The sequence below is a fragment of the Carassius auratus genome, chromosome 1 (genome assembly GCF_003368295.1).
Source record: "Carassius auratus strain Wakin chromosome 1, ASM336829v1, whole genome shotgun sequence".
Taxonomy (NCBI): domain Eukaryota; kingdom Metazoa; phylum Chordata; class Actinopteri; order Cypriniformes; family Cyprinidae; genus Carassius; species Carassius auratus.
This window is the reverse complement of record NC_039243.1, coordinates 26,437,357-26,464,004: the sequence shown is the minus strand read 5'-3', so window position 1 is coordinate 26,464,004 and position 26,648 is coordinate 26,437,357. Positions and strand designations below refer to the sequence as shown.

At 36.6% G+C, this 26,648-nt stretch overlaps 1 protein-coding gene across 6 annotated transcripts; it reads left to right on the top strand.

Moving 5' to 3' along the window:
* Nucleotides 1-1,564: 1,564 nt before the first annotated feature.
* On the top strand, nucleotides 1,565-26,282 carry LOC113105811 (ETS-related transcription factor Elf-2-like). Of its 6 annotated transcripts, none has more exons than XM_026267130.1 (9): nucleotides 1,565-1,907; nucleotides 15,401-15,520; nucleotides 16,282-16,486; nucleotides 22,537-22,647; nucleotides 22,743-22,919; nucleotides 23,052-23,132; nucleotides 23,811-24,000; nucleotides 24,143-24,505; nucleotides 24,579-26,282. In XM_026267130.1, the coding sequence occupies exons 2-9, from the start codon at nucleotides 15,446-15,448 to the stop codon at nucleotides 25,249-25,251; spliced, it is 1,875 nt and encodes a 624-aa protein (XP_026122915.1). In that variant the 5' UTR covers nucleotides 1,565-1,907; nucleotides 15,401-15,445; the 3' UTR covers nucleotides 25,252-26,282. The 6 variants fall into 6 exon arrangements, with proteins under 6 accessions (XP_026122915.1, XP_026122944.1, XP_026122925.1 ...); XM_026267159.1 differs by lacking the exon at nucleotides 1,565-1,907 and adding an exon at nucleotides 5,606-5,855; XM_026267140.1 differs by lacking the exon at nucleotides 1,565-1,907 and adding an exon at nucleotides 13,301-13,884.
* The last annotated feature ends 366 nt before the right edge of the window (nucleotides 26,283-26,648 follow it).

Below are 26,648 nucleotides of genomic sequence, written 5' to 3'. Positions count from 1 at the left end.
TTTGTAATGATTTGTATCGTAAAAAGCGCTTTAGAAATAAACTTGAACTGAATTGAAAGTTGACCCCTCTACCTTAACTGACCATTGATGACACAAAATCTCACATTTAGTGAATTACTATGATCTTAGTTTTGTCATTTACAGTTTTACAGCTTACAGTTCTAAGAAGTCAATAGTCTCATTATAATTCAGTTCAGAGTTGATTCTGTTCAGTTTAATAACTGTAAAGTTCATCAATTGTACATAAAGGTATTATACAGTGTAGTTTTTATATGTACCTGTGAGTGCTGATAGACTCGTGCTCCACTGCACAGTGAACAAACAAAATATACAAGATAGTAGTTTTAAATTTGCCATAACAGTGTGCAATTTGGTGTGTATATGGCTTATCATTTGATGATTGTGTGTAGTTACTATGCAAAAATAAATTTTTTTTTATAAGAACTAAAAAACTTTTGAAAGCGATGTTTGTAGTTATGTGTGTATGAGTGTAGTAAAGAGGAGCTGTAGTTTCAGAAATTCTAAGCAATTTTAAAAAACATAATCTGAAAAACAATGTTTGTGAGACTTAGCTACTTAAGGCAGTTTTTTGTAAATTTGGTGTCTCTTGAAATTAGTGACACTGTATTATGTTGAATAGCAAAGGTTTTGTGTCATGTTAATGAGGGATTTGGGGATACAAAATATTGAGGTCCTAAATGGCACGTATATGCTTACGGGAAAACTTTCACCAGCAGGAGATGTAAAGCAGCCTCCCATTGTTTCAGATGCTGTGATGAGTGGAGGTTCAATCCCATATGAAGTCTAGTGACTCACTTTGAGCATGAGAGAGTTTCACCCACTATTAATGGTGTTCTACTAACAAATTATTAATGGCGTTCTACTAACAAATTATTTAGAACAGGGGTGTCAAACAATTGTTTTTTTTTTCACATAAAATAATTTGTGTTTGACATTGATATAATTGGTACATTAGAAATTATGTATGATTGTATGTATTTAATTATATCAGAGATCAAACAGCAGGTGGCGCTACATGTATTTTTTTGTCATTATACAAGAAAACATAAAATTACCAAGTAATTATTTGTCCAATAAAACGAGAACATGAAGATTAATATATTTATTATCTGCTATGTGATGTATGCCCACTTTAGTTGAATAAAAATCCAAAATGTAGTATTTTGTTATTTTATTGAACTGAAAGCCATCTTAAACAATGAGGAGTGCATAAGGAGACATGACTATTTGAATTGAGTTCAAAATTAAAATAATAATAATATAATAATGGTTCTACAGTTTATAGTTTATTTATTTAAAAGGTAGGCTTTATTTGTGTATAAAATTTGGGATCAAAGTGTTATTACGATTCCCGGTCCCGCCCACTCCCTCTGACATTTTTCCTGTCCTGTCCCAATCCCGTGATTAATAGTGATTTTGTTTCCAATCCCGCGGGAAAACTTTACCTGCTGGTGTCGCTGTTGCACAATGTCTCTCTCTCTCTCTCTCTCTCTCTCTCTCTCTCTCTCTCTTTCTCTCTCTCTCTCTCTCTCTCTCTCTCTCATTCGTTGTCATTCTGCTACATCAAGACTCTGACATGGATTTACTGTCTGCAAACACATCCCCCCATGTCCTCTCTGCTCGAGCATTGTAAAGGACTGAGTTGACTTGGACTAACGTTAGTGGTCTTGGTCTTGTGTCAGCGGCCCATCAGTTAGTGTAGTTCACTGTGTATGTATGTGATTATCAGTGTATGTGATGATCGGTGGGTTAGCGCTTAGCCGCTAGCTGCCACAGTCTGACGGACTCTTACCCACCACAGCCACCAAAATCTCATCGTTTCTTAAGCTTGTGTAAATCAAACAAGCACAGAGTGTGGGTTTCATTTGGAAAATCAGCATTTCAAGGTAAGAAATCTACTTTTGTGTATTCCATACCACAAAGAAACATTGAAAGGGACTATGCGGTTATATTAGCTTAGCTCTGTGTAACGTAGCCAATGGGGTACTTTACGGTGCTTTTTAGTTTCGATTTACAGTATAGAGTAACTCCAATATGTAGTCACATGCTTTATCGTTTATCTGGTTATAAGTGTCTATATTTGTTGTGTTGTGAACTCCTCTGTGCCGTATTTGCTGGCTGGCTAAGCTAAATGCTGGCAAAGAGTTGACAACTATAATAAACATTTACGATTCGCTGTTCGCTTTTCCTTATTTTCTATTAACATCAACCTATATGGAAGTAACGTGTTTAAAATCAAACTAGCATATGTGAATTTAGCTTTGAAATATATCGCTTGTTTGGTGTTCTTGCAATAATGTCAGTGATGCTTCACTGTTCACATGGTTTATGCCCGAGGAAAGCTGTTTTTTCCCTTTAAAGAGCACAGGGATATTTAAAATGATGCTTTCCCATTTAAGGAACCGAGATAACATTGGTGTGTGGTATTTCCTTCAGTGTTTATATTGTAACGCCCACTTATTTGGAGAGAGTACAGCAGGATCTGGGCTTTGTTGTAGTCACTGGTGTAAACAGTGATTTTACACGCACTCTCATGGTAAATGTCAGGATTGTATTTGTTGGCATGTAACAGCGAACAGTGTTACAGTAAAGTGCATGCCTCTGGTAAGATCTCAATATGTAAGGCATTGCTTTTGTGTTTTCATAGGGTTTGATCAGTTCCCTTGGCAAGGCATGATGTTAGTTAATCTTGACTGATCTTTAGTTACATTTAGACCAGGGTTTTTTAAACTGTGGCTCGGGGTCCCCCAAGGGGTGGCAGATAAGTGCTGAGGGTCTATAGAAAATTTGTCAGAAAAACAATAAATAGAAAGATTAAATTTAATTATGTGATGGATAGGAAAAAAAAAAGATTAAAATAAGTTTAAAATGAATTAATAAACATTATATTTAAAATTAGGTGAAAATAAAGAAATTATTAAATAATCCTTATAATAATGAGTAATTTAGAAAAATTACATACATTCCATGACAAGAAGAACAGGAGTAAGATGAAGGAAAAAAATCTTATAAATTCCTACCCCATCCTTATATTAAGAAAATTACAAATTACAAATTAGATGGCCTCACTGACATGACATATATATAAATAAAAAAAACAAACAAACAAAAAAACAACAACGATGCAATAATGACGACTCCAGCAACAAAAACAATGACGAAACCATCATTGTTGTTTTAGTTTTAATGATTTTCACATTCATCTTCGTACAAATTAAATATCTTCTGTTTATACTTATATTTAAATGGAAGAATATTTAACCAACATTTTAAATCATTTTCTAGAAAATTCAATTTTTTTACACCAGAAACTGAAACACACATTTGTTTGAGGGTATTTCCAGCAAAAGGTTGTTTAAAATCATTATTTCTTCTGCTTGTCTCTATATTTACAGTAAAAAGGGTTTGCAATCCATGTGGTAACAGGCAGTGTTTTGCTTTATGAACAACTAATAAAGTTTGTAAAGAAACAAAATCCTTCAATTTGAGTAATCCTGACCTCAGAAACAGTCCTGTAGTATGTTCTCTTGGAGCAACTCCATTAATTATTCTTATAACCCTTTTTTGCAAAATAAATAAGGGCATTAAATTAGTAAAATAAGAGTTTCCCCATACCTCCAAACAATACATCAAATATGGCAAAATAAAGGAACAATATAAGATTCTAATTACCTTAATTTAACATAAACTTTACTTTGCGGCAATGTTTTTACAAATTTTGTTTCTTACATAAGCTATGTGTGACTTTTTCATCAATGAGTACTCCTAAAAACCTAAATTCTGACACTCTCTCAATAATTATTCAATTTAAAGTCAAACGAAACATTATCTGGACATTTTTGATTTGTAAACAACATAAATTTTGTTTTACTTAAGTTTAATGACAGTTTTTTTTTTTTTTTTAAATGTTAATTTTTAATTATTTTAAAATTACCTCAATTCTCAGAGATCCCCAAAAGGTTCGCGCAAAGCTGTTCAAAAGATTCAGTTTCCTTAAACCCCACCTTTCGGTAGCATACTGTGTTCTGATTGGTCAACTGACATAGTTTTGATTGGTTGTTCCGCACACAACTTCACGGTAAACAATGCGTTAGCATCTGTTTGTGGTGAATTATGTCGTATTCCTCTCACTGCGAACCAAACAGTAAAATAAAAAACTGTAACAGTCTCGCTGCTTTTTCTTCTGTGTGGGTGTATTCAAGCCGTGTGCTTCAGTTTGAATCTGAATAGCCCGTTCAGCACGGGGGCGTGGTCACATTAGATATAACAAAGGGAGACATGAAAAACAGACATCGCGTTGTTTTCATATGGATTACTTTATCACAGAATATCTGTTTTCGGCAGCACTTGTTTAGTTTTAAAGTAGACATGTCAAGTTTCCATAGATATGTCTCTCATGTCTCTTCGTTGAGTATTCACGGAGTTACACTTCATTTTAATGACGTGTTTGTAAATGAAGATCAGCGCAGACAGCACACATACTGATACAACGCTCGGGAGAAAACGAACACATAACTTCATAATCATACTTCGCGTTGTGATTCAGAGATGCTTGTTGGTCTAAATAAAGTTGGTAATGAACCCTCTTTTATGGCCAAACGCTTTGAAAATCCTGCCTTGTACTCACCGAGATTAGAAAAGCAGTCATCAGTGAAATTTTGTGAACACAGCAAGGATTTGTTGTACTGCTCTGGTATTGTGGTAAAAATGAATTTTAGCCATTGGTTCTTCTGATTTTCATTCTTTGTCAGTGAAAATAAAACAAACATGCCTTTAAAATTAAAAACACACTGTCTCCTCGTCATGATGCTATCACACCAACCAGAGCGTCTGTGTGGGGGGTGGGGCAGGTCAGAGTTCCGTTTCTCCCAAGACGGTAGGCGGAGATTATTATGCAAAGTGTTCCTAGTACATAGAGATGGGCAAAAGATTTGAAATCTATAACGACTCGTTTCAGCGATTCAGAGTCGACTCCTTACTTTAGAAGCCAATAACTTTATAAATTGTGTACTTTTTGGTTTAATTACTTTGCACATTGATTACACTGATGGACAGCTACATCATACACTGTAATACAGGTAATTTTTGATTTCCCATCTGTGTGGCTCTTTGAATGTTTAAAAATATTCTATTAAAATAAATGAATAAACATTAGATTAAAATACATTGTGCAAATAATAAATGTAAGATTAAAATAAATGAGTAAATGCTGAATAAAAATAAGATCAAATTAAATGAGTAAATAAATAAATACAGTACTATGATTAATAGGGGGACAAAAAGTTACAAGGCAACTTAATAAACTAAATAACTTAAATATTTTCCAAATAATGTTTAAGACACATTTTTTAACAATTTTACTATATTAAACTATATTAATATATATGAAATCTTAATACGAAGATTTGGATATTTAGATGGATGCCGCTCACACAAGGATGGTCAAATTAGTGGTATTTAAAATATTGAAAACCCCTGATTTAGGCTGCTGAGAGTGGAGGGAAGTGCTGAAGTCAACAACAGTGGACTTTGATCAACCTAATCAGTAGTTGCTGATTTCAACCGATAAGGTCGGGGAAAGGTGCAGGACCTGGAATACATTTCTTCTCTACATAAGGAATTAGATCTCCTACATGTGTGCTTCCATATAACAATACAATGATAAATATTCTTAAAGCAGATAAAAGATGGGTTATTGAGATAAAGGAGCATGCATGGACAGGTCAAAGGCTGGAGAGATTCATTCATATGAGGGTGGAGCGTAAAAGCACATTTCCGTGTGATGGATTATGTCCTGTATTCAGACGTTGCAGGGTTTTTGATTGAACACCCAGGTGAGCTTCCGTTTGTGCTTTCATTGAATTGTGCATTTTTTTCTAAAGTCCTTAGTGTTTGTTCCACTAAACCAGGGGTAGGCAACTTTGTAAGTAATTCTGAAGACCTTGATTAGCTTGTTCAGGTGTGTTTGATTAGTGTTAGAGCTAAACTCTGTGGGACAGCGGCACTCCAGGATTGATGTTGCCTATCCCTGCACTAAACTGACTTGGGCCTTGTACACACAAATACTTTTTTATTTGAAAAAGCATCTTTTTCTCTCCACACGGAGACAGCGTTTTCAGTCAAGGAAAACAGAGCTTTTTGAAAACGGTCTCCAAAGTGGATACATTTGAAAAACTGCATTTTTGCATTGTAGTGTGGACTATGAAAACAGTGGCTTTTGAAAATGATGACAGAGTTTTAGTCATGTGATGCATATAATACCAAGATATCGGTGTTTATACTGGTATTAGGGTTGTGCCGTTAGATGATAGTATTGTGTATCGATGATAGTCAGAGATATCGATATAAGCAGATTTCTCTGTCGATAATCAAGACGATAGTGGGCTCATTTTCCAATTAATGTATTAGATAATAATAATAAATATTTTTTATTGGGCGGCTTATTATAATTCAGCTATCAAACTGCCCTGCTATTTCACTTCAGCACCGCATTACACACACACACCGCGAGCCCAGGAGGATGCGAGCGTAAGAGGATTAGAGCCTGTATTCGGTGAAGTTGTCCGCTTTGACTCGGATAACTCGTTAAATCCATTAAATGAAAGAGATAGAAAACGAGGAGTTGGTGTCCCACACATTTAATGGCTGGTACACGGCAACGCACTTTTCTCATACAAGAGAGATTAACTCTTTCTTGGCGTTACAAATAAAGACAAAATAATAACAAAGCAGGCAGAACAAACTATCATCCACAGTGGTTCTCACGGGCTGACGATATGGCGATTTGAAAAATTACCATATCGCCCAACACTAACTGGTATTGTACACGTTATTGTGATATGCACTTTCACACTATTGCCAAAGATGTGTTACTTTGTACACTCTTCATATCACAGTCCTGCCAAGGTGAAAACAAATTTTCTCGCAATTGCTATTTGCGGCAAAACATGAGGGCAGTTTAGTATGTGCGACCTGGATGTGTCAGTGAATGGTGGGTTCTTTTCGTATATAAAATAATCCTGTCAGAAGAACTGCATTAAAGATTGTTTTAAACCAAAAACACCATTTTCAAATGCATCCGTTTTAGGGCTGAAAGGATTCCTCGAGTAACTCGATTACAAAAAATTATCGAAGCTAATTCCTCTGTCTCGAAGCCTCTTTTAATTTATTTTAAATCTCACGTCAGGTTCTTTCGCTGGTCTGACAGTCACTTCATGAGCATTTGACCGTTTGACTTGAGTGAAACTAGCATCACATCACATACACAGAACTGTAAAGTATACGTCAGCCCGTCAAAGTAAAAGTCCGGTTTAGTTTAGTTATTGCTGGTTAGTACCAAAAAGTTAAGTTAATTTTCAATAATTAAAAGATAAATTAAATGAATGTTTTACGTGTTTAATGTTTAATGTGCATCTCAGAAAATGCTTTAATAAAACCCCAACTGAATGGCACTTAAATGCACTTAATTCATCTCTCAACTTTATTGTCATTGTTCAAAGTACAAGTACAGACAGAGAAACAATGGGTACTAATTACATGTTTATTTTTGATGTATGCATTGCATTCTATGCATTTAAAAAAAAAAAAAAAAAGGAAACTTAGTTGTTCATTTTAAGAGACCCAGGAGTCTTATTTTCTTTTGCATAATTAATATTGCACTTTAATTAAGCAAAAACACTTTTTATTCGATTACTCGATTAATCGATGGAATACTCTATTTCTAAAATATTCGATAGCTACAGCCCTAATCCGGATTAATGTAGACGTAGCCTTGGACTTAATCATAGGATGATGTTTAAATGCAAATAGTCATATCAGATTACAAATTATGTTTTCATGGAAGCAACATGTATAATAAACTCATGAATAATAACTAAAATTGACTTTCTCAAATGCTCTGAAAACATCAAGATTTTGTAACAAGAAAGTAAATAGGGTAAACATTTGGATTTCATGTTGACTTAAAAATTATAACCGAATCAGACTGGTTTTCCTTGCTTTTCCAGATGCTCCGAGATAATCAAGTGAGGTGAGGTTCAATGTTCTTTGCACCCAGAATTAATAAATGTAAAGCCTTTGTTCCCATTCAGTTTAAATTGTCATGGACTACGATAGTTTTATAGCTGTGCCATCCATGTTCTATTTCTTCATTATTGATTTAATTTTAAATTTTAATGTTTTTTCTTGAATGTCCACAATGTTTAATTTTTTATGTTTTGTCACAATAATGACTCACGAGGAGTTGGACATTCCAGATAACTTTCTAGTGATCTAGTGTTTTATTAAATCATATTAAATTCTGGATTTTTATTTAAATTCTGTGCACTGCTGTGGTGGACTGTGGGAGGCTGACCATAAAACCTACCATTTCATTTTTAGTCATCAAATAGCTGTGTTTGAACGCAGGACAATTTGTCGGCTTTGTGAAACAATTTTATACAAGGTCAGTCAACATTTGGTCTGTGTTTGGCTCAAATATTTGACCCCCACTGACTCATGCACAGTTTCCCCTGTTTGCCATCTGCAGTTTTGTGTGACTGGCTTATTATGTAAAAAACGAACCAACATATCAGTTTTACTTATATACATATTTGTCCTAGAAGTAGTTTGTTGCTAGATTTAGTGAATATTAAATGAAGAGTTCTATCAATAATACCAATTCTGTCATTATTTGCTCTAGAGGTCGACCAATAGTGGATTTTACAGATATCGATAGCTACACTGACTGAGATTAATCGACCGATAGTTTTTCAAATGAATACTGAACGAAACCTAAAATTGTGCTTTACTATTAAAAACATTGCTGAACCATACTTTGTTAATGAATAAAAAAAAATAATATTAATTATATATTGATCATTAAAGTTAGTTCATAGTTTATTATCTATTGTTAACAGAAGCAACTTTAAATTTGAAAAATGTATTAGTAAATGTTGAAATAACATGAACAAAGAACAAAACATCTTTTATCAGCCTTTGTTAATGTAACAAATTGAGTCTTATTGTAAAGTGTTAACATTTCCTTTTAACAGTCATGCTTAATATTTAAAGTCATCTTCAAATATTAAAGGCCATAGCATTGAAATGACATATATGAAGATTGTATGAATACTCTTACACTTTAGTTGCTTCTATTTTAGAACACTTCTATAGTCAAACACCGGGCAAAAGCACAATTCAAGCAGCTGTCTAAAACAGTTGTCATTATGTACATTAACATCGATTTGGGACAAATATAAAGTAATTTAATGGAAAGCTGTGAATGGTGCTCTGTGGTGCGGCAGGATGGTGTCAGTGATTTCCCCCTCTAGAGGCCGTTTTCAAACGTTCTCTCTGACCTTCTCAGCCGCTCCAGCAATGAACGCAACCCAAAAAACTATCGGCATGGATTTTTGCAGATAGTTCCACCAATTGCTATTGGTGTCGATTAATCGAAAAAAAAACCTCATAATTTGCAAACCTTCGTGCTATTATTGAGCTGTATGATTTACATGTGGACAAGTGAAAGGAGATTTTGGGCAGAATGTTCTAGGGATGCACGATCATGATTTTTCATGGACGATTCCGATACCGATTTTTTTGCAAACAAACTGGCCGATTCTGATACCGATTTCTGATTTTTTAATTATCTTTAAGCAACAAATAAGAAAGAAGGAAAGTGTGCAAAAAAAAGATGTTTATTTGGTATTTAATAGGCTTTTAGATTGCCGACGGCCGTTTTCCGATTTATGGCCGGTCAACCGGTGCATCCGTAGAATGTTCATACATCACTGTTCCAGACAATGGTTTTTAAGCTGTTGAGATGTTAGATCAATAAATTGTTACAGAATATTAGTAATCTGCATATTTGACATTGTTTATCAAATGGTTGATTTATGTTATAATTAGGGATGTCAAATTTCGATTATTTCCATGATCGATCTATTGCAGGCACGCAGTCAGCGGTATGACAGGATGTGCAAAAGCCACACACACACACAAAACGCTTTCTCACTTGAATTAAAGAGGTTTTAGTCTGAATAAAATGCTAGTAGCAGGATTATAAAATGAATAGATGCGATTATGATCATTTGATAAAATGAAGAGAGCGCGCCATACTTTTGAGGTCATTTTACTTTGTTGACAGTTTCCAATCCCGCACGGAGAATGCTGAACGCGCATCTTTAAATGGTTTTGTGGTGCTCGTTGTTGTATTTTAAAGAACAATTGCAATGTTTTCAACTGACATTATTGTATAAAATTATCCGAAATGTGGAGCGCGTGTGACTGCGCTGCACATTAAGTGAACTACATCGGCTCTGCTGCACCAAAACACAGTTGCTCACATTAATTTGATCCTGCTGGATTCTGTCCTAGAAAATGTCAGATTTTTAAAAATCCGGCATACAGCGCATTAGATCGTGACAGTGCATGCGTGCAGACGAGGATGAGCGAGCGCGGCTTTGGCTAGATTTATTTGGAGGTTATTGCTCATGTCTCATTTTGGCACAAATCGAAATGTTTCCATATTCGCAATGAATTTGAATGTTAAACTATTATTTATAATGTAAACTAGGCTTGTACTTAACACGCATTCGCATATAGACGGAAAAGATGATCCTCTTCATATGAGCAAAAACGTCCTTGGCATAACAGCAGAGTGGACCAGTATACTACGGTCTATTTAAACTGAATGCTCCAGGAATGTGTCGGTCACAGCGCCTATTAATCGCTGTTTTGAATCCAGCAATTATTTATTTAGAAATGATAAGATCTGATTATGACAAGTGTGGTATAAAAGCTTTCTTTATTAGAGGAATAATAGGTTAACTGGAAAATGTTAGATCGCGACCATGCTTTTGGACCCCATAGTCTTCATTTACGCGGCTTTGTTCTGGTTTGCCGGTTGGTCACGAATTTCCACAAATTCAGTAGCCTATATTTAGGCATTGTTTCTTTTCCTAAATCTTCATAGTCTAACCCTCTAATTTCCCAGGTTTATTTTATTATCTTTCGCTTTTAATAACGGTTTTCGCATCTCTTACTGTGGTAAACATGGGAAGGGAAATTAAAGATTTCATGAATTAAGAATTCGTTCGATTTATTAATTTGTTCCCTTATTTCACTTAAATCATGGGTTATTTAGGGAACAAAATTAATGAAACATGGACAATTGCCACATTAATAATTCGTAGGAATGAATTAACAAGTTGTAGGAATGAATAGACTACCTGTCCTGTCACTGTGTCCCGCAGCCCTGCAAAGCGCACGATATAAAACAGTTATCTGATGAAATGATTAGTAACTACATTTCTATTGCATTTAATGTTGAAGAACTTTTATGTTGTTTCTATTTTAATGTACTTTAAAGTTTAAATCACATTAAAAGCTTAATTTGTACATTGTGAATGAATGATGATGCTTTTATATATCGTCACCGTCACTCATAGCCGCTCGCACGTGTTGAGTGCGCATGAGCCGCACGCAGCCCAACATTGAATCGGTTAACCGACCATCGATAGCCTTAATCGATTGCATCTCTTATCGACAATTAATCGATCATCTATTAATCGTTGACATTAGGGGTGGGCGATATCTCGATATTTAAAATATATCGAGATATTTTTTAAACACGATATGGATTTTGACATATCGTATATATCGATATGTTGTTTATATTTAATTCTGATTCCGCCACTTTGCTTCTTTGCCTTCTCTGTGCTGTGCTCGCCCCCGCTCGCTCGCCCCCGCCTCCTTGCTTTTGTCCCCACTCCCTTCGCGTGTATAGAACTAGTCTAAAAAACAAAGTCTAAAAACAAAAGGACAACTGGCTCCATTATATGGAGATACTTTGGTTTTAAGGCGTAGGACGAACAGAAGGCATATGTCTAACGTAGGGCCCAATGATTTCCGCGATGCAGAAAACGCGGACGGAATCCAGTCATAAAAACGGTATTTACAGTTTAACGCGGAATGTCACGGAATTGGTTAAATTTTGAATGAATTATCAAAAGTAGGTCATGCACTTAAATCAAATCGCAATATAGACTAATATCTGCAAATATTAACCCAGAAAAGTCTATTTAAATATGAATCCTGCATGTTCTGCGTGTCTGTGTTAACGAATGGCGCAGAAGCGCGTCTTCATTCATTAAACACACAGAAGCGCGTGCTGCTCGCGCTGATTTCAGCGTCTTTCCTCTCACTGATAAAGATGTGAACACATGAGGAACATCTCCAGAACTGAACCGAGAGTCACTTGCATCTGACCATTTGATTTGAGTAAAACTAGCTCATATCACATCATAGACTGTAGTATCACATACACAGAACTGTAAAGGTAAACCCGTCAAAATAAAAGTATTTGGCAGAAATATTTTACTATTGTTCAGCAGAATGTACATAGCCCACTACTACTATTATTAAAATGAAATGAACATATTTTTTTAAGGAATAATCACACAACATTTCTTCCATGTTTTATTTTTAATAGTAAATCCCCTTTGTTTACCAAAAAATAAAGTTTGCTTAATTTTAAATAATTAAAAGATAAATTAAATAAATGTTTTATGCCTTCATTTGACAACCAGAAAAATGTAAATACACAGAATTTCTGAAGGGAAAAAAATTCACATAAGGCTATTTTAAGATTTTTTTAAACTAATTAAGTTGTTTTTATGCATTTAAATAATTACACATGCTAAAACACAGAATTAGGTAACAATAAAGCATATGGTGAAGAAAAAAAATAAAACGTTTCATAGGGCCCTAAACATGTAATATTTGGCATATTTGTTTTTGCAGTAGTTTTAGGGGGGTTATTTTTCCTGTAAAGATATCGAGATATATATCGCATATCGAGATATAGCAAAATATATCGAGATATATTTTTTGCTCCATATCGCCCAGCCCTAGTTGACATCCCTAGTTATAATGTATACTTTTCTAATAGCTAAATAATCTATTTAATGATAAATTTCATTATGATCATGTGATGATGTTGAAATAAAACAATTACAGTTTGTTCCTCTCAAAAGCCTTTAGAAGACTTTGAATATAGTGCACAAGTCATACCTTTATAAAACTTGAAAGGCCTTTGTTACTGAATGCTTGTATTTCATGCTTTAAGAGCAGCATAAACATTCTTTAAAATATCTTCTTACGTGTTCCATGAAAAAGTTTGTTGTTTTCTATATATAGGCCTGTATGATGAAATATCCTTTAAATGCAGAAGAAGGCTACAGAACTGAACTGAATCTAGTAGAAACAGAAGTGGTCTTTTGGGTGACGTGTTTGACAGAAAGCTCAGGCCAGTAGATTCTCACTGAAGATTAATTTGTTGCATCTGGAGAGCTGTTGGGTGGAGGCTTGATTTTGGCATCCATTGCATGTGTGTGTGTTTCTGAAGGTGGGACGTTGCATCACTGAAGAGTCTGTTGAGGACACAAAAGCAGCGTTGTGCCCTGGTCATGTGACGCCTGTTTGGAAAGCTCCGACCATGTGATCCTGCCTCACAGAATGCTGAGTCGAACTTACGAACGCTGCCTCACCCTTGAGATGTGAGCATGATAGAGAGAAAGACTGAGAAAGGAAAGATTCAGAGCCATTAAAGAAAAAAAGACGTAGAGAAACAGGTGTGTACGACAAAACAGGAAATGAAAGCAATAGTGTGCAACAACTCTACGGTGCAGACTACGTGCACTTCTCTCATTCGGTGCTTACTCAGTCTTTCCCTGATGCTGCTGTGGGGAAGGTCTTCTCTGGAGTCAGTTTTTTGGAATGTGGAGATTTCGCAAGGACAAGGAGTGGACCGTGGGAATTGGAATTCGTCTTGCAATGGAAGGGGAACACAGTGGAATTCCACAGCTGCACCAGGAACAATAGGTTGGCAACAGATGAGTTACTGCTTGAACTTCCTTGATGCGATCTAATTACATAGCTTGTGTTGAATTGAAACGTCAAGTGATTGTACACTCATGATGCCATTCAGCCAAAGAGTTGTTGTGGGTTATGCAGAAATTCTCTATGGTTTCTGTTTATTTATTGAGCTGAAAATACAGGATATGTTGTTCTTTAGCAGCAGTTATGGGGAAGCCTTTAATAGGGAAGCTGAAAGAAACTTGTCATTTGGTGATTTGCGGATAACATGATCCAGATGCATCTATGAGGAAGTGTGTGTGTGTGTGTGTGTGTGTGTGTGTGTGCGTCAAGTTTAGTCGTCACACCCCTCTTTATCCCTGCAGACCTTGTGATGTGTTACCGTGGCAATTGGGCAGGGAATTTATTAGAGCACTTCAATAGTTTTCAGTGTCTGTTCATATGGCATTCTCTAGAAAAGGATAAGCAAACATCTGTGGTGCCATGAAGACAGTTTCTTTATTCTTTTTCAGAAAATTCTTTAATTTACTTAAGAGTAATGTTGGACTGGATGTTAAAATGATAACAATAATTCTTCAAATATCTTATACAAATACCTTGACAAGAGTTTGTTAAATTTTTTTGATATAATGGTTATGCACCAAAAGCAGAATGAAACAGCGCTACGCATTTGAACCGTGCCAAGTAGAGCATTTATCCATTCGGCTCAAAGTTTAAAAGTTTAGCACGAGCTCACTAGAGCTCAGATGCGTTTACTCGTTGATAAGTCTCGGTCACGCCACACTAAACAGCGCGGAGACATCAAGTGTGAAGCACTTGAATTCAGCAAAGAACACAAATGAGATTTAAACCAGTTTAAAACTGTAAATGCTGCTCCATGTGAAAGCGCGCAGGTGATGGAGATTTATCGCTGATTACAGAACTGGCTTTACTGAGAAGATGCACATTAAATATCACATGTTATTTATCCTGTAGCCCTATCACACAGGTTTGGAAAGATATGAGAGTTGAGTAAATAATGAGAGGATTTTCAATTTTTGTTGAAACATCCCTTTCGTTTTCAGTGGTTTGAGCATGTGGATGTTAGCAGTGTATCGCTCCGCTCTGTCACTTTAGCTGTCTGGAGTGTCGTTGCAAAGTCACTCAATAATTCAGCTGCTAGACTGAGCCGCTGATGCTTCTTGTTTCTCTCTCAGTCTTTCTTTTTACAGAAATGTATTGAGAAGGACTTTTGATCTTCCACTGTTTAGCAGCTGTAATAATTTTCATTTGAACTTCACAAACCAAAGCATGTTGTTTGTTGCCATGGCTTCAGTGTTTGACAGGCAGGCTTCCTGTTTTGATGTCCTGTTTCTGAGCAAGAGGGAGTTTCCTGTTGAGCCGGGCTAAGAGAACTGGAGAGCAGGTCACTTTGGCTCTGCAAGAGAGGTTCTTAAATGTTTGAGATGTTGTTTCTTTGCAATGCTAATTATCTTTTTTTCACTTCATGTCTTTTGTCTCTTGTCCTGCTGTCCAACTGCAGTCCTGGAGTTTGCCACGGGGGGCAGCAGAGTGTGGGGTATGAGTGATGACGTCCGTGGTGCTAGTAGACAGTGGAGGAGCAGTGGTGGAGTATGTTACTGCAGTGGATGACCATATACTGGTAAGATATTTTTTTTTAGCTTTAGATTAAGTTGCTGCTAGTCTAACCATAAAATGGCTCATTTTTGATTACTGGCATTAATATAAACCTGATACAGTCGACACTTTAAAAAAATAAGATGACTATTTGTAAGAAATTCAAGCAATAAACACTGTTTGGTGGCAGATCACCGTACCTCAGTTCAAACGGCAAGTGAACTGATGATCTCTTCCTCTTCAGTAGTTGTAGCATAAAAATAAACATGAATGAACATCTAAAGATGGAAACCATGGAAAGACGTCAGTACAAAGCATTTTCCAAGTTCAAGTCCACCGACGTTGATTGACTCTCCTGTCTGGTTTGTTTGTCGGACTAAATGGCAGATTCTGCGTAATGATTGGTCACAGATGGCCTGTCAATCAAACTCCCTGCAGAGTACCAATTGGAAACACTTTCAGAAAAAATATTTTTCCATCTAGAGAAAATAAAAAAATATTGCCAGCGAATCTGCAGCATGTGCTTATAATAAACAGAAGGTTATCATTTATTTGTGTTGACACTAAATATATAGTTATTGTTCTTGTTTTGTGTGGCCCTTTAGAGTTTAGTAGAACTGTCCAAACTGTTGTTCTTTATAGTGCAGTAAAACTTTACAGCAACTCTTGAAACCTTTTTTTGTTTTTGTTTTTTTAAATGGTGAATGTTTTTGGATAATGAAAGGTTTATTTTATGTTTTTTTTTATTTTATTTTTTTTCTCACGGAAACTCTGTTTTCTGTCTAGGAGGAGGATGTGTATGAGGTTGAGGGAGAAATTGAGGGTGAGGTGGAAGGAGAGGCGGAGTACCCTGCGGTGATCGTGGAGCCGGTTCCCAGTGCGCGTTTGGAGCAGGGCTTCGCTGCTCAGGTTCTGGTGTACGATGATGAGACCTACCTGATGCAGGGAGTGGCTGAGGAGCAGGAGGTGGAGACAGAATCGCTGGAGACAGGTAAGAACACGTGCTCATGCACTTTTGACAGACAAATGGAAATATTTCCATGGCTTTCTAACATTTACAGATGGAGAATATACCTGTGAAATATAAGTTATACATTTAGGAAGATTGCAGATCTCACACATTGAACAGCGTGAGTAACGTTAGCCTGTGTCTGTCAGCGGCGCACACAGCCTTTCAGTCAGAGCATATGACGGGCCTAGACATTTAAACTACTGGTAAACAAAACTATAAACGATGTCTTGCCATTTTTAGGCCTTACTATGAAGCCTGTCAAATGTTAAGATCAAATTGGATTGTGCACTTTCTCTGCATCAGCTCAGTCTGTGTCCTCCGCAGTGGTGGACTGTAACAGAGTAGCCTTACTTCGTTACTGTACTTAAGGACAATTTTCAAAGTATCTTTACTGGAGTAGTTTTATTTTGAGTAATGTTTACTTAACTACATTCCAAAGCATAGGATCCTACTTTTTACTTCAATACATTTTATAAAACATACCATTATTCCTTATAATAGGCCTATATCACATGCTCCGACATGCAGAAGCGGTTTCTGAGTCCTTTCAATTAACCTTTTAAACTGGATCGCAAATCGCACCAAATGATTCGTTTCTGAATTAGAATGATCCGATTGCAGCTGTTCTAGAGTCGACGACTCACTGATTCAAGTTAACTGTTTAGTGCGAGTCTCCAGTGAACTGAATTCACAAGTAAGAACTGCGTGCCCTATGTGACGTCACTTTTATATTGTTTATCAACAGTATAAATGTTTATATTGTTTGGATTAACTAGCCGAGTAGACATATATGAATGCTTATTCATAACCATATAGGAAATAAGTAAATATTGTTAGCTGATGCTAACTGTCCAGCTAACAAGCTTGCTGGTGAAAAGCTGAGGTCATTTTCCAAATATTGTTATTCAGCCACCTAGATAGATTACATCTGGGGAAAAAAGAAAGGATGTGATATTCAGAACATGGTATCTACAGTCATTTTCAACGTGGGAAGTTTGATCAGGAGTGTTTTTTATACCATAGACAAGGTTTAAGAAGAAAACAAATCATTATGAAAATATAATTATATTGTCCTTAAAATGTTCTTCCTAACTTCAGGCCTTATTCTTAAGTCATATATATATAACCGTGATGTTCTGCAAAACAAACTTTAAAACACTTTTTTTCTTACTGTTGAAAATCAGACGGTCAACTGTTTTCTTTTAGGTACATCGCAGTGTAAGCTTCACAGTGAACATTACTCTTTTCAACAACAAAAATATATCTAAAAAATCCCAGGTATTTTGAGTAGTAGGATTATAAAAATATGTACTAATATAAAATTAAATTATGTAGCCTAGCCTATATAAAATTGCAAAATCTATCTTTCTGTACTTTTTTAAGTACATATAAAATAGATTACTTTTGTACTTTCACTTGAGTAAAATTGAAAAAGGAGTACTTTTACTGGAGTAATATTTTATTATACGTATCTGTACGTAACTCAAGTACTTGATTTGTGCATATTTTTTTTTTTTGTGTGTGCTTAACTTATCATATGCCTGTCGTGTTGGCATAATTCATTATACGTTAACTTCTAGCTATTCAAAGCACATCTAGATTGATTTCCCCATTATAATTGCAGGAAAACCCTTTGCACACACTTTACCGCAGTATCGTGCTTTTGTTCACTTGAACAAAATGCTCTTTATTCCTGATTGCATCCATCTATCCAGCAGCTGATTTTGGCAGAGAGACTTTATGAAGCCACTGTTTGAGAAACATATGACTTGTATCCAGCATAATGCATTTGTAAACTTTTATCGTCCAGCTAAAATACTTTGAGTGAACTGATGACTATTAAATCCTGCAGAGAGAGTTGACTATAATAGTTGAACAATGCTTTCTTATGTCTTCAGTTATGATAGTGGTTATATACCCTGGTTATTTTGGTGCTTGCAGACTATTTGTTTTTATATGTTTTATATAGAAAACTGTCCCTATGGGCTGGGATATATGGAAAATTTAGTGATGAATCATTTCAGAGGGTAACTACAGAAGCATGATTCTGCAACCATGTGGCCCAAAGATAGCTTTCTTGTTTTGGTTACAGTTACTATCACAAACAGGGCTACACTTCTGTTTTTTTTTACAGCCAATTTCTGATCAAACTGCTCTGTTATAAGAATTATGTTTTACTGATGTATCAGAGATTGTCACTTTAAAGAGACCGTTCACCACAAAAAAAAAAAAGGGTCTATACCGCCCTCTTTTGGACATTTTTTGAAGTGTTGCGAAGGATATGGTCAATTCATCTTATAATACTCATAATGTCGATACTTAGAAGTCACTTGTAATGTCAGTATTTATAAGGTCCTTATACTTATTATACTAAGTACTTAGGAGTGTCACGTGACATCATAATACCCTGCCCCTTTATTATTTGCCCAGATACATTGAGATAACCGTTTAAAAATGCTTAAGACAATATGATGTTTAAGAACATTTCATAAAGAATGTCGTACTAGATAAGAATAAAATATAAAATAATATCACAGTCTATTCAGAATAGTTATTTTTAATTATTGATATATTTTTAGATCCTTTTTTTTATCAGAGCTGAAACTGCTTTAAACCCTAAAGATGTTTAATAATATTTAACTAAAAATGTCTCTCTAGATGAAATACGAAGCAATGAAACTTGAGAAGTTACTTTCACTGATTTGAATTTGTGGATTATATATACATATATATATATATATATATATATATATATATATATATATATATATATATATATATATAATTGTAATACGTATGTGCTTTGTTTGTTACTATGCCCTTTTTTTAGATTTAAAGTATTTTTGGGAAAATGCTGTTGACGTAATTAGAACGTAAAACAGAGAGCGCATAGGATTTCCTGTGTTTGGCGCGGAAGGATCTGTGCGCTGTTGAGTTTGTGGAGATTTCCTGTGGAGGCGGAGTGATATGCGAGTCATGCGTCTGTAAACGCTTTCAATGCGAGTCAATGTGAATCTGCACCTCTGGACGAAACATGGCGACGTCGCTGTATGAGGGACCTGCTAACCAGCTCGATCTACTTATCCGAGCAGGTAAAAATACCAAAGCGCGTGTTCAGCTTCGCCAGCGTTGGTGTGTTTGGGGCTCAGCAGTGCAGTGCGCGCCGCAGCGCTGAGATCCGTGAAGTTGTGCTGGAAAGTAATGGAGGGCATTTCAGGAAGTGATCACCTTGGATGGCAACCTGCATGGCGTTGCTTAATTTTCTTATCTGCTTTCTTGGAGTGCTGAAAAGTAGCACGAAGGTGTGTTTGTTGTGTTGCGCGTGCCCAGCGTGCACAGTGTTGAGTTTGCGCGGCTCTGAGGGCGTTTTAAATGTGGAGTGTATTAGAATAACGGGTTTCTCTGGAGGTGGTGCGCGGCTCTGAAACCAGGAAGTGGGAGAGATGTTGTCTTTCCTACGTCTTTGCCACGCTGTCTGGAGTCGGAAGGGCACTGAGTTTTAGTTTTAACTCTTAAATACAGCATAATAAAATGTGAATTTTAGGTCATATGTTGACTGTATTGTTGTCTTAATAAAATAGCGTCTGAGAGCTTTTATGTTAGAGGAATGCTTTATTTGATGTCACATCGTCAAAGGAAATGTGGCATATCGGAGGAAAAGATTAACGCAGAGCCACTACATTATAACTTCAGTTTTAATTTATTTATGGTGTTAAGATAAGTGTGTAAACAATATTGAGTTTGAGTAATAAAATCCATGTTTGCTTCATGTCGCAGATGTCCCGTTATCTTACGTTAAACGTGGTCGCTCTGCTCTCTGCAAATTTTAGCGCTAACGACAAAGTGGAGTTTAAAGAAATGACTAAGCGTTAAATGTTGCTCACGAAGCTTAACATTTAATGACACTAAATGCGTCGAGTGGATATTCTGACTTTTTCCTGTAAATTTTTAGATTTTAGAGGTAATTTGATGGCGGAAGCATTGTTATTCCTCTGGGCTGGCAAAAGTTTGAGTGACAGCACTTGTCGTCCAATAGTATTCGCTTCGCGTTCGAAATGCTACACCTGACCAATCATCTTGCCTGCTTCTCGGGGCGTTGATCAGAAAAGCCGCCAATCAGATTCGGGGCGGGGATTGAGTGGCAGGAAGCTCAGAGAGCGTCTTCAGAAAGAACTGGAGGGAAAGCTCTGACGACTGTAAACACGGAAGTGAGGAGGGACAGCACTACTTTCTTGTGGACCGCTATTTTAGCGACAGGAAAATAGTACCACACTATTCAGTCTTATGTGTCATTTGTTTACGATTGGCTGAGTTGCTGTTGATAGTAATTTATTTATTATTATATGAAGAATAACAATTACGTGGTTCGCTATTTGGCAGCTTTTCTAGTATTTTATAAACATTTTAAGTGAATCTTAATTCCTTGTTCTTATAGACATAAAGCACGTGTTGTATTTTTTGCTTATTTTTTTTTTTTTAACAGAGTGTGACTGACTTTCTCGATTACATTATTAAAGCTTTATTATTTATTTGTTTGTTTATTTTTTTAAATAATAAACAAAAAATGGCTAACATTCATCACCTTCTTGTTCTTACAAAAATAATGTGGCATAGTGCAACATGAGAGTGAGTAAATATATAGATTGTTATATATTTTCCCACATGCTTTTCTTTTAAAAGTATATCTACAAAGGATAAAATATGTATAATACGTGTAGTACAATACTTTCAAAGAATAGGTGCCACTTTATTTATTTTTTCTAATTTATAGTGATTTTCCGTAAAAAGTCTACTTTTCAGTGTAGTCTTGTAAACATAATAATTTTAGGTTAATAACTAGACTTTGACTTGTGTCCTGTCTCCAAGGACAGATCTTTCAGAATACAGGAAGTAAATGCATGATGGGTCACCCATTCTAGAGGACACTGTGTGTATGTTTATGAGTGAGACTGCCTAAAGATAGCCCCGTGTGCAGCAACAGACACACATAGCCAAACATGGGTAGGCTCAGGTTGTAATGGGAGTTCAGCGACGGTTTGGATAGACTGGCACAGGTGCTAGTGGCTCTAGATGTTAACGTCAAAGGGAGCAGGGCTGGAGGTGCTGTCCTACATATACATGAACTGCTTGTCTGAGATCAGCCTCTCTGCACCTGTTTCTAAATAAGAGCGTCCAAGGAAGTGACTTGTCTGTTAGCAGTTGCTTTTATCCAAACTGTCTTAGAGCACACTAATTGGGCTTTGAGAAGACTGGTTTCAGGTATGACACCTCTGGATCTTTTTAGGTCCAAAGGCAGAATCTTAAGTAGTCTACTGTTCGTAGCTTGCACTGTTGGATCAATAGGTCCTTATGGGATTTATATTTTATATGTCCTCTCACACTCACTAGTGATGGTTTTATTTATTCATTCAAAACACTCGTTCTCAGTGCTCAACTTGCATTGTCCATCACTCATCTCAAGTCTTAAATAAAAAATAAACTTCTATTCACGTTGTCACTGCAAATTGCTGTCAGTTTTAACTTCTCTTCTAACTGTCAGGTTAATTAAACTTATTCAACAAAGACTTTTCAAGAGCAAAAAATATTAATTTCAAATATATTTAATACAAATCTGTTCATCTGTTTTCTGTGAACATCTTGTTTTTGGTTTATATCAATTGCTGGAACAGTTTTCCCATTGTCTCTCATGCACAAAACATGATGTCACTTATTTTGTGAAAATTGTGTGAGTTTTGGGTATGATATCAAGTAACCCTGAATGTACGTTTTCCACCCGATAGCACCCTCTATTGGCAGCTCAGTGTACAAATATTCGATTTGTCAATTACACTACTGTTCAAAAATAGCTTTTTTTTAAAAAGCAATAAACTTATTTAGCAAAGGTAAATTGAATTGATCAATAATGGCATTAAATACATTTCTAATGTTACAAAATGTTTCTGTTTCTGAAAATTCCGTTTTTCCTTGAGAGAGAGAAAAAAAAAATCACAAGAGATTATTTATGTGTGTGTGTGTTCTGTCTGTTGCAGTGGAAGCATCAGTTCATGGCTCTGTACAGTGCTCAGATAAAACCATTGAGGCTGCTGAAGCTCTTCTTCACATGGACTCTCCCTCCAGCTTGCGTGGAGACCGGAGCCCAGGTGAGCACTGCTTTCACATCACAAAATAAGACTGGAGATAGCCACACAGAGAGGAGTACATCATTTCTAAGATTTTGTTCTTTTCTCTTTTGTAGAGGCGTTTGTGCCTCCATGTGTCAACACGTCCGAGTTCCTGCATGCTGCCATGCGACCTGACGTTCTGACCGAGACAGTGGTGGAGGTCAGCACAGAGGATTCAGAGCCCATGGAGGTGGTTACGCTTCTTCAGGAACCTGAGATTTTGGAGACGGAACCCACTAAGAGAAGAAAATGTGAGAACATTATTGTGAAAAGTTTATATAAGTTTGGCTTTTTTATATATATATATATATATATATATATTTACTTAACATTTATTTAATTGACTTTATCTTAACTGTTCTTTATATGTTTCATCCATTCAGCTGGGCGAAAACCCAAACCCCATCACATTTCAAATGGATCTCCAGAGCTGGGCATCAAGAAAAAGTCCAGAGAAGGGAAAGGTATGTCCCATAAATTCAGTGCTATATGTATATGATATGCTTAGTGGGTGAATGAAAAATCTGGCTCATATTTGATACATTTGCATAAAACGAAGCGACTAATATCATATTCCTCATTATAGTATTCATTGTTGAATGAATTTTGGGAGATTTGGCATTGCAACAAATGTACTAAATGAACAGTTTAGAATTAAGTATGATTACATTAGCATTTAATGTGGGAAATTAAGATTTTTGAGAGGAAATTATTACTTTATTTATCAAGGATGCATTAAATGTTATACTTTAAATTCTGTTAATCAGAAATATCTTAAAAGCACCACCGATTAAAAAAATAATTAAGATAATTAACACACAAAACTGTTATTTTAAATTGTAATATTTTTATTTTCATATTTTTAATATCTGTTTTTACTGTATTTTTGTATATAAAGCCACAATGAGCATAAGAGACTTCTTTAAAAGAAAAAAATCGTGATCAACCTTTTTGATATTATTTGCATATAATGATGGAGACGTTTTGGATGGGATTTGTAAGATCCACCCCAATATTATTTATTTTTGAAACGAAAATTAGTTCAGTTATCAGTTGTGTTTTGCTCTGTCAGTAAGCTATTAATGTTCAAACATTACTTAAATTATGCTTAACTTATGCTTGATATTTGTGTTTTCTTAAAGGAAGTACATACCTGTGGGAGTTCCTGTTGGACCTGCTGCAGGATAAGAACACCTGTCCCAGATACATCAAGTGGACACAGAGGGAGAAGGGCATCTTCAAGCTGGTGGACTCTAAAGCAGTGTCAAAGCTCTGGGGCAAACACAAGAACAAGCCAGACATGAACTATGAAACCATGGGCAGAGCGCTCAGGTGAGGAGCATGTGTGTGCTAACACCGTAACACATTTAAGATGACTTTTTCCAGCACGTTTTGCATGACTTGAATGCCATATGTTGCAACTGGCTTCCTGAACTGATCTCTCTGTTCTAATTTGTCTTTGTTTGTCTCTCAGGTATTACTATCAGAGAGGTATCTTGGCTAAAGTAGAGGGTCAAAGGTTGGTGTATCAGTTCAAGGAAATGCCTAAAGACATTGTCATCATCGATGACGATAAGTGCGACCCAGGTGATGGAGTGATCGGAGGGAAGACCTACGAGCGTGTTCCTCCCTCATCTGACACTCTTTTGGCAGCTGACCTCTCCAAAACCACTGCCATCTTGAGAGGAGGCGGAAATACTGTGGTCCATCAGGGCTCCCCAAAAGCTAAAGCTGCACTCAATGCAACTCCTGTTCAGCGCATTGTAACGGTCTCCACGTCCACCGATCCATCACAGCCATCCCATGCCACCTTTATCCCCAATGCCAATGCACCCAGGTAACCAGACTTAAATGTGAAATTTTTTTTTTTGATTTTTCGGCATTATTTTAAAACATGATCTTTTGTCCAGGACTGTGCGGGTTGCTATGCAAGTGCCGGTCGTCATGACAAACTCCTTAGGACAGAAGATCTCCACTGTGGCTGTGCAGTCTGCAAACCCTTCACTCTTCACCACAGCACCGACCAACACCGGCTCAGCAACTGGTGCGAACGCGCCCAAAGTCCTATTCCAGACCATGCCAACGATGGTTCCCGCCACAGCCGAGAACGGTGACAAGATCACAGTCCAGCTCGCCAAGATAATCACCATCCCCGCAACCCAGCTCACGCAGTGCCAGCTACAGACCAAACCGGGCACGCCAACAGGCATCAATCTGATGGGCACCCCCCTCGCCGTCCGAGCCCTTACGCCCGTGTCTGTGGCACCGGGGACGCAGGTGGTCAGACTGGCAGTTCCGGCCCAACAGAGTCCAGCTCAGGCAAAGACGCAGGTCCCCGTTTCAATCCAGACGCAAACTCAAGTCCCAGTCTCCGTCCAGACGGCATCTACTCCAGCGTCAGTTCCGGTTCAGATCCAGATTCATCAGAGTCAGCTTTCTCCAAAAGCAAAAAGCGGAGCTCAGACCTCAGAGTTGAAACCCGACAGCACTTCGGCCAAACAGCCTGAGCAGAACAGTCCAACACTGGACGCAGCAGTGGTGATAGAAGAAGGTTCAAAACCACACTCCGAAGCAGAGAGCTGAAGAGCGCCTCGTCAGTCATGAACTTCTATTCCCCAGATACTCTTCAGTCACATTCTGGAGTACAAATTGGAGATTTGTTGACTTGTACAGTTTCAGTGTGGTTTCATTTTTTATAAATATATATATATACACACACACATACACACACACCACAATTCTCACATCATGTGGATTAAATCTGGTTGTCCGTCATTTCAATAATGAGTTGTTAAAGGGACCAATGTAAAGAACACTACACTTCTCCCTTTTTTCCCCTTCTTTTTAATCTTACTTTGACACTACTAACAGCTAAGCAGAACACTAAGGAGAGAGTAGTTGAACTAGTCAAGTATGTGAACTTTTGAGGGAGGATAAATTCAACTTTTTATATCTTGTATAAAGTCTTTTTCCCTTGTTTTTTTTTTTTTTTACATTAAAATTGCAAGGCAAAACCAGCAAGATTCTTCTGATAATCACTGTGAGTGCCCCTGTTTCACAGGAACGTGTTCTACTAAGGGAAGAAATGGACATTGTATATATGAATTATACAGTTTACTGAATTTATAAACAATGCAGACTTAGAACTTTTTTTTTTTTTTTTTTCATTTTTCAAGTCAAGCTTATTAAGCTTTTGTGTTAAGCTCATGTTTTGAAGTTGTTGTTTTTTTTCTTTCTCACGCACAGTACCAAGCAAAGTATTATTGGCAAAGTATTTTGTGCATTGGCGTCTCAATCATCTGCAAGACAAACAAAAAATGGCTATACCATTTATGTGTTCTCATCCAGATCCAAAGCCCGTAATGATGCCAGTTTGTCAAAACAATGAGAGACAAAAGGTCAATTTGGCAGCATGCATCCTCGCTGCGAATACATTTCTTACATTTCTTGTTTTCTTCTGCTTTTTATTAGTCGTAAAGAGGGAGAACAATATGTTTGTGTTAAGAATAATCTAGTTTGTATAATCAACATTTGAAGTATGTTCTATTTTGTTGTACTCTTGTTCCAAAGTGTACTCAAGTAGATTTTACTCAAATACAAAAAATATTCCTGAATTTGTGTGGTGGTGTTATTGATACGCCTGTCAGCTACAGAGCTCTTTGTTGCATTTAGCTTGCCATTTCATATCTGACGAATGATAGATTTGAGCTTTAGGTGTGTTGACAATTTACGGCTAGACTGTATGCAACCACCAGACCGGATGTGAGGTATTTGAAGTAAAACTAGATTAAAAAACTAAGTGGGAATTACCCATGTTTTTCCACTAAACCTGCACAGTAAAACACAGTGAACACGGCCTAAAGACTGTTCTGGCCAACAAAAGAAGGGAACTAAGGCCCCAGATGCATTATTAAATTGGACATGGGTTGGTATGGAAATATGAAAGTGTAAAAATGTGCTTGTGTTTCTGTACATTTTGC

What these genes read in the sequence shown, in the direction of transcription:
- LOC113105811 (XM_026267130.1), top strand. Translation starts at nt 15,446, where the DNA reads ATGACGTCCGTGGTGCTAGTAGACAGTGGAGGAGCAGTGGTGGAGTAT. An exon ending in CAGTGGATGACCATATACTG is followed by an intron (nt 15,521 to 16,281) that starts GTAAGATATTTT and finishes TTTTCTGTCTAG; the next exon opens with GAGGAGGATGTGTATGAGGT. An exon ending in GCGTGGAGACCGGAGCCCAG is followed by an intron (nt 22,648 to 22,742) that starts GTGAGCACTGCT and finishes TCTCTTTTGTAG; the next exon opens with AGGCGTTTGTGCCTCCATGT.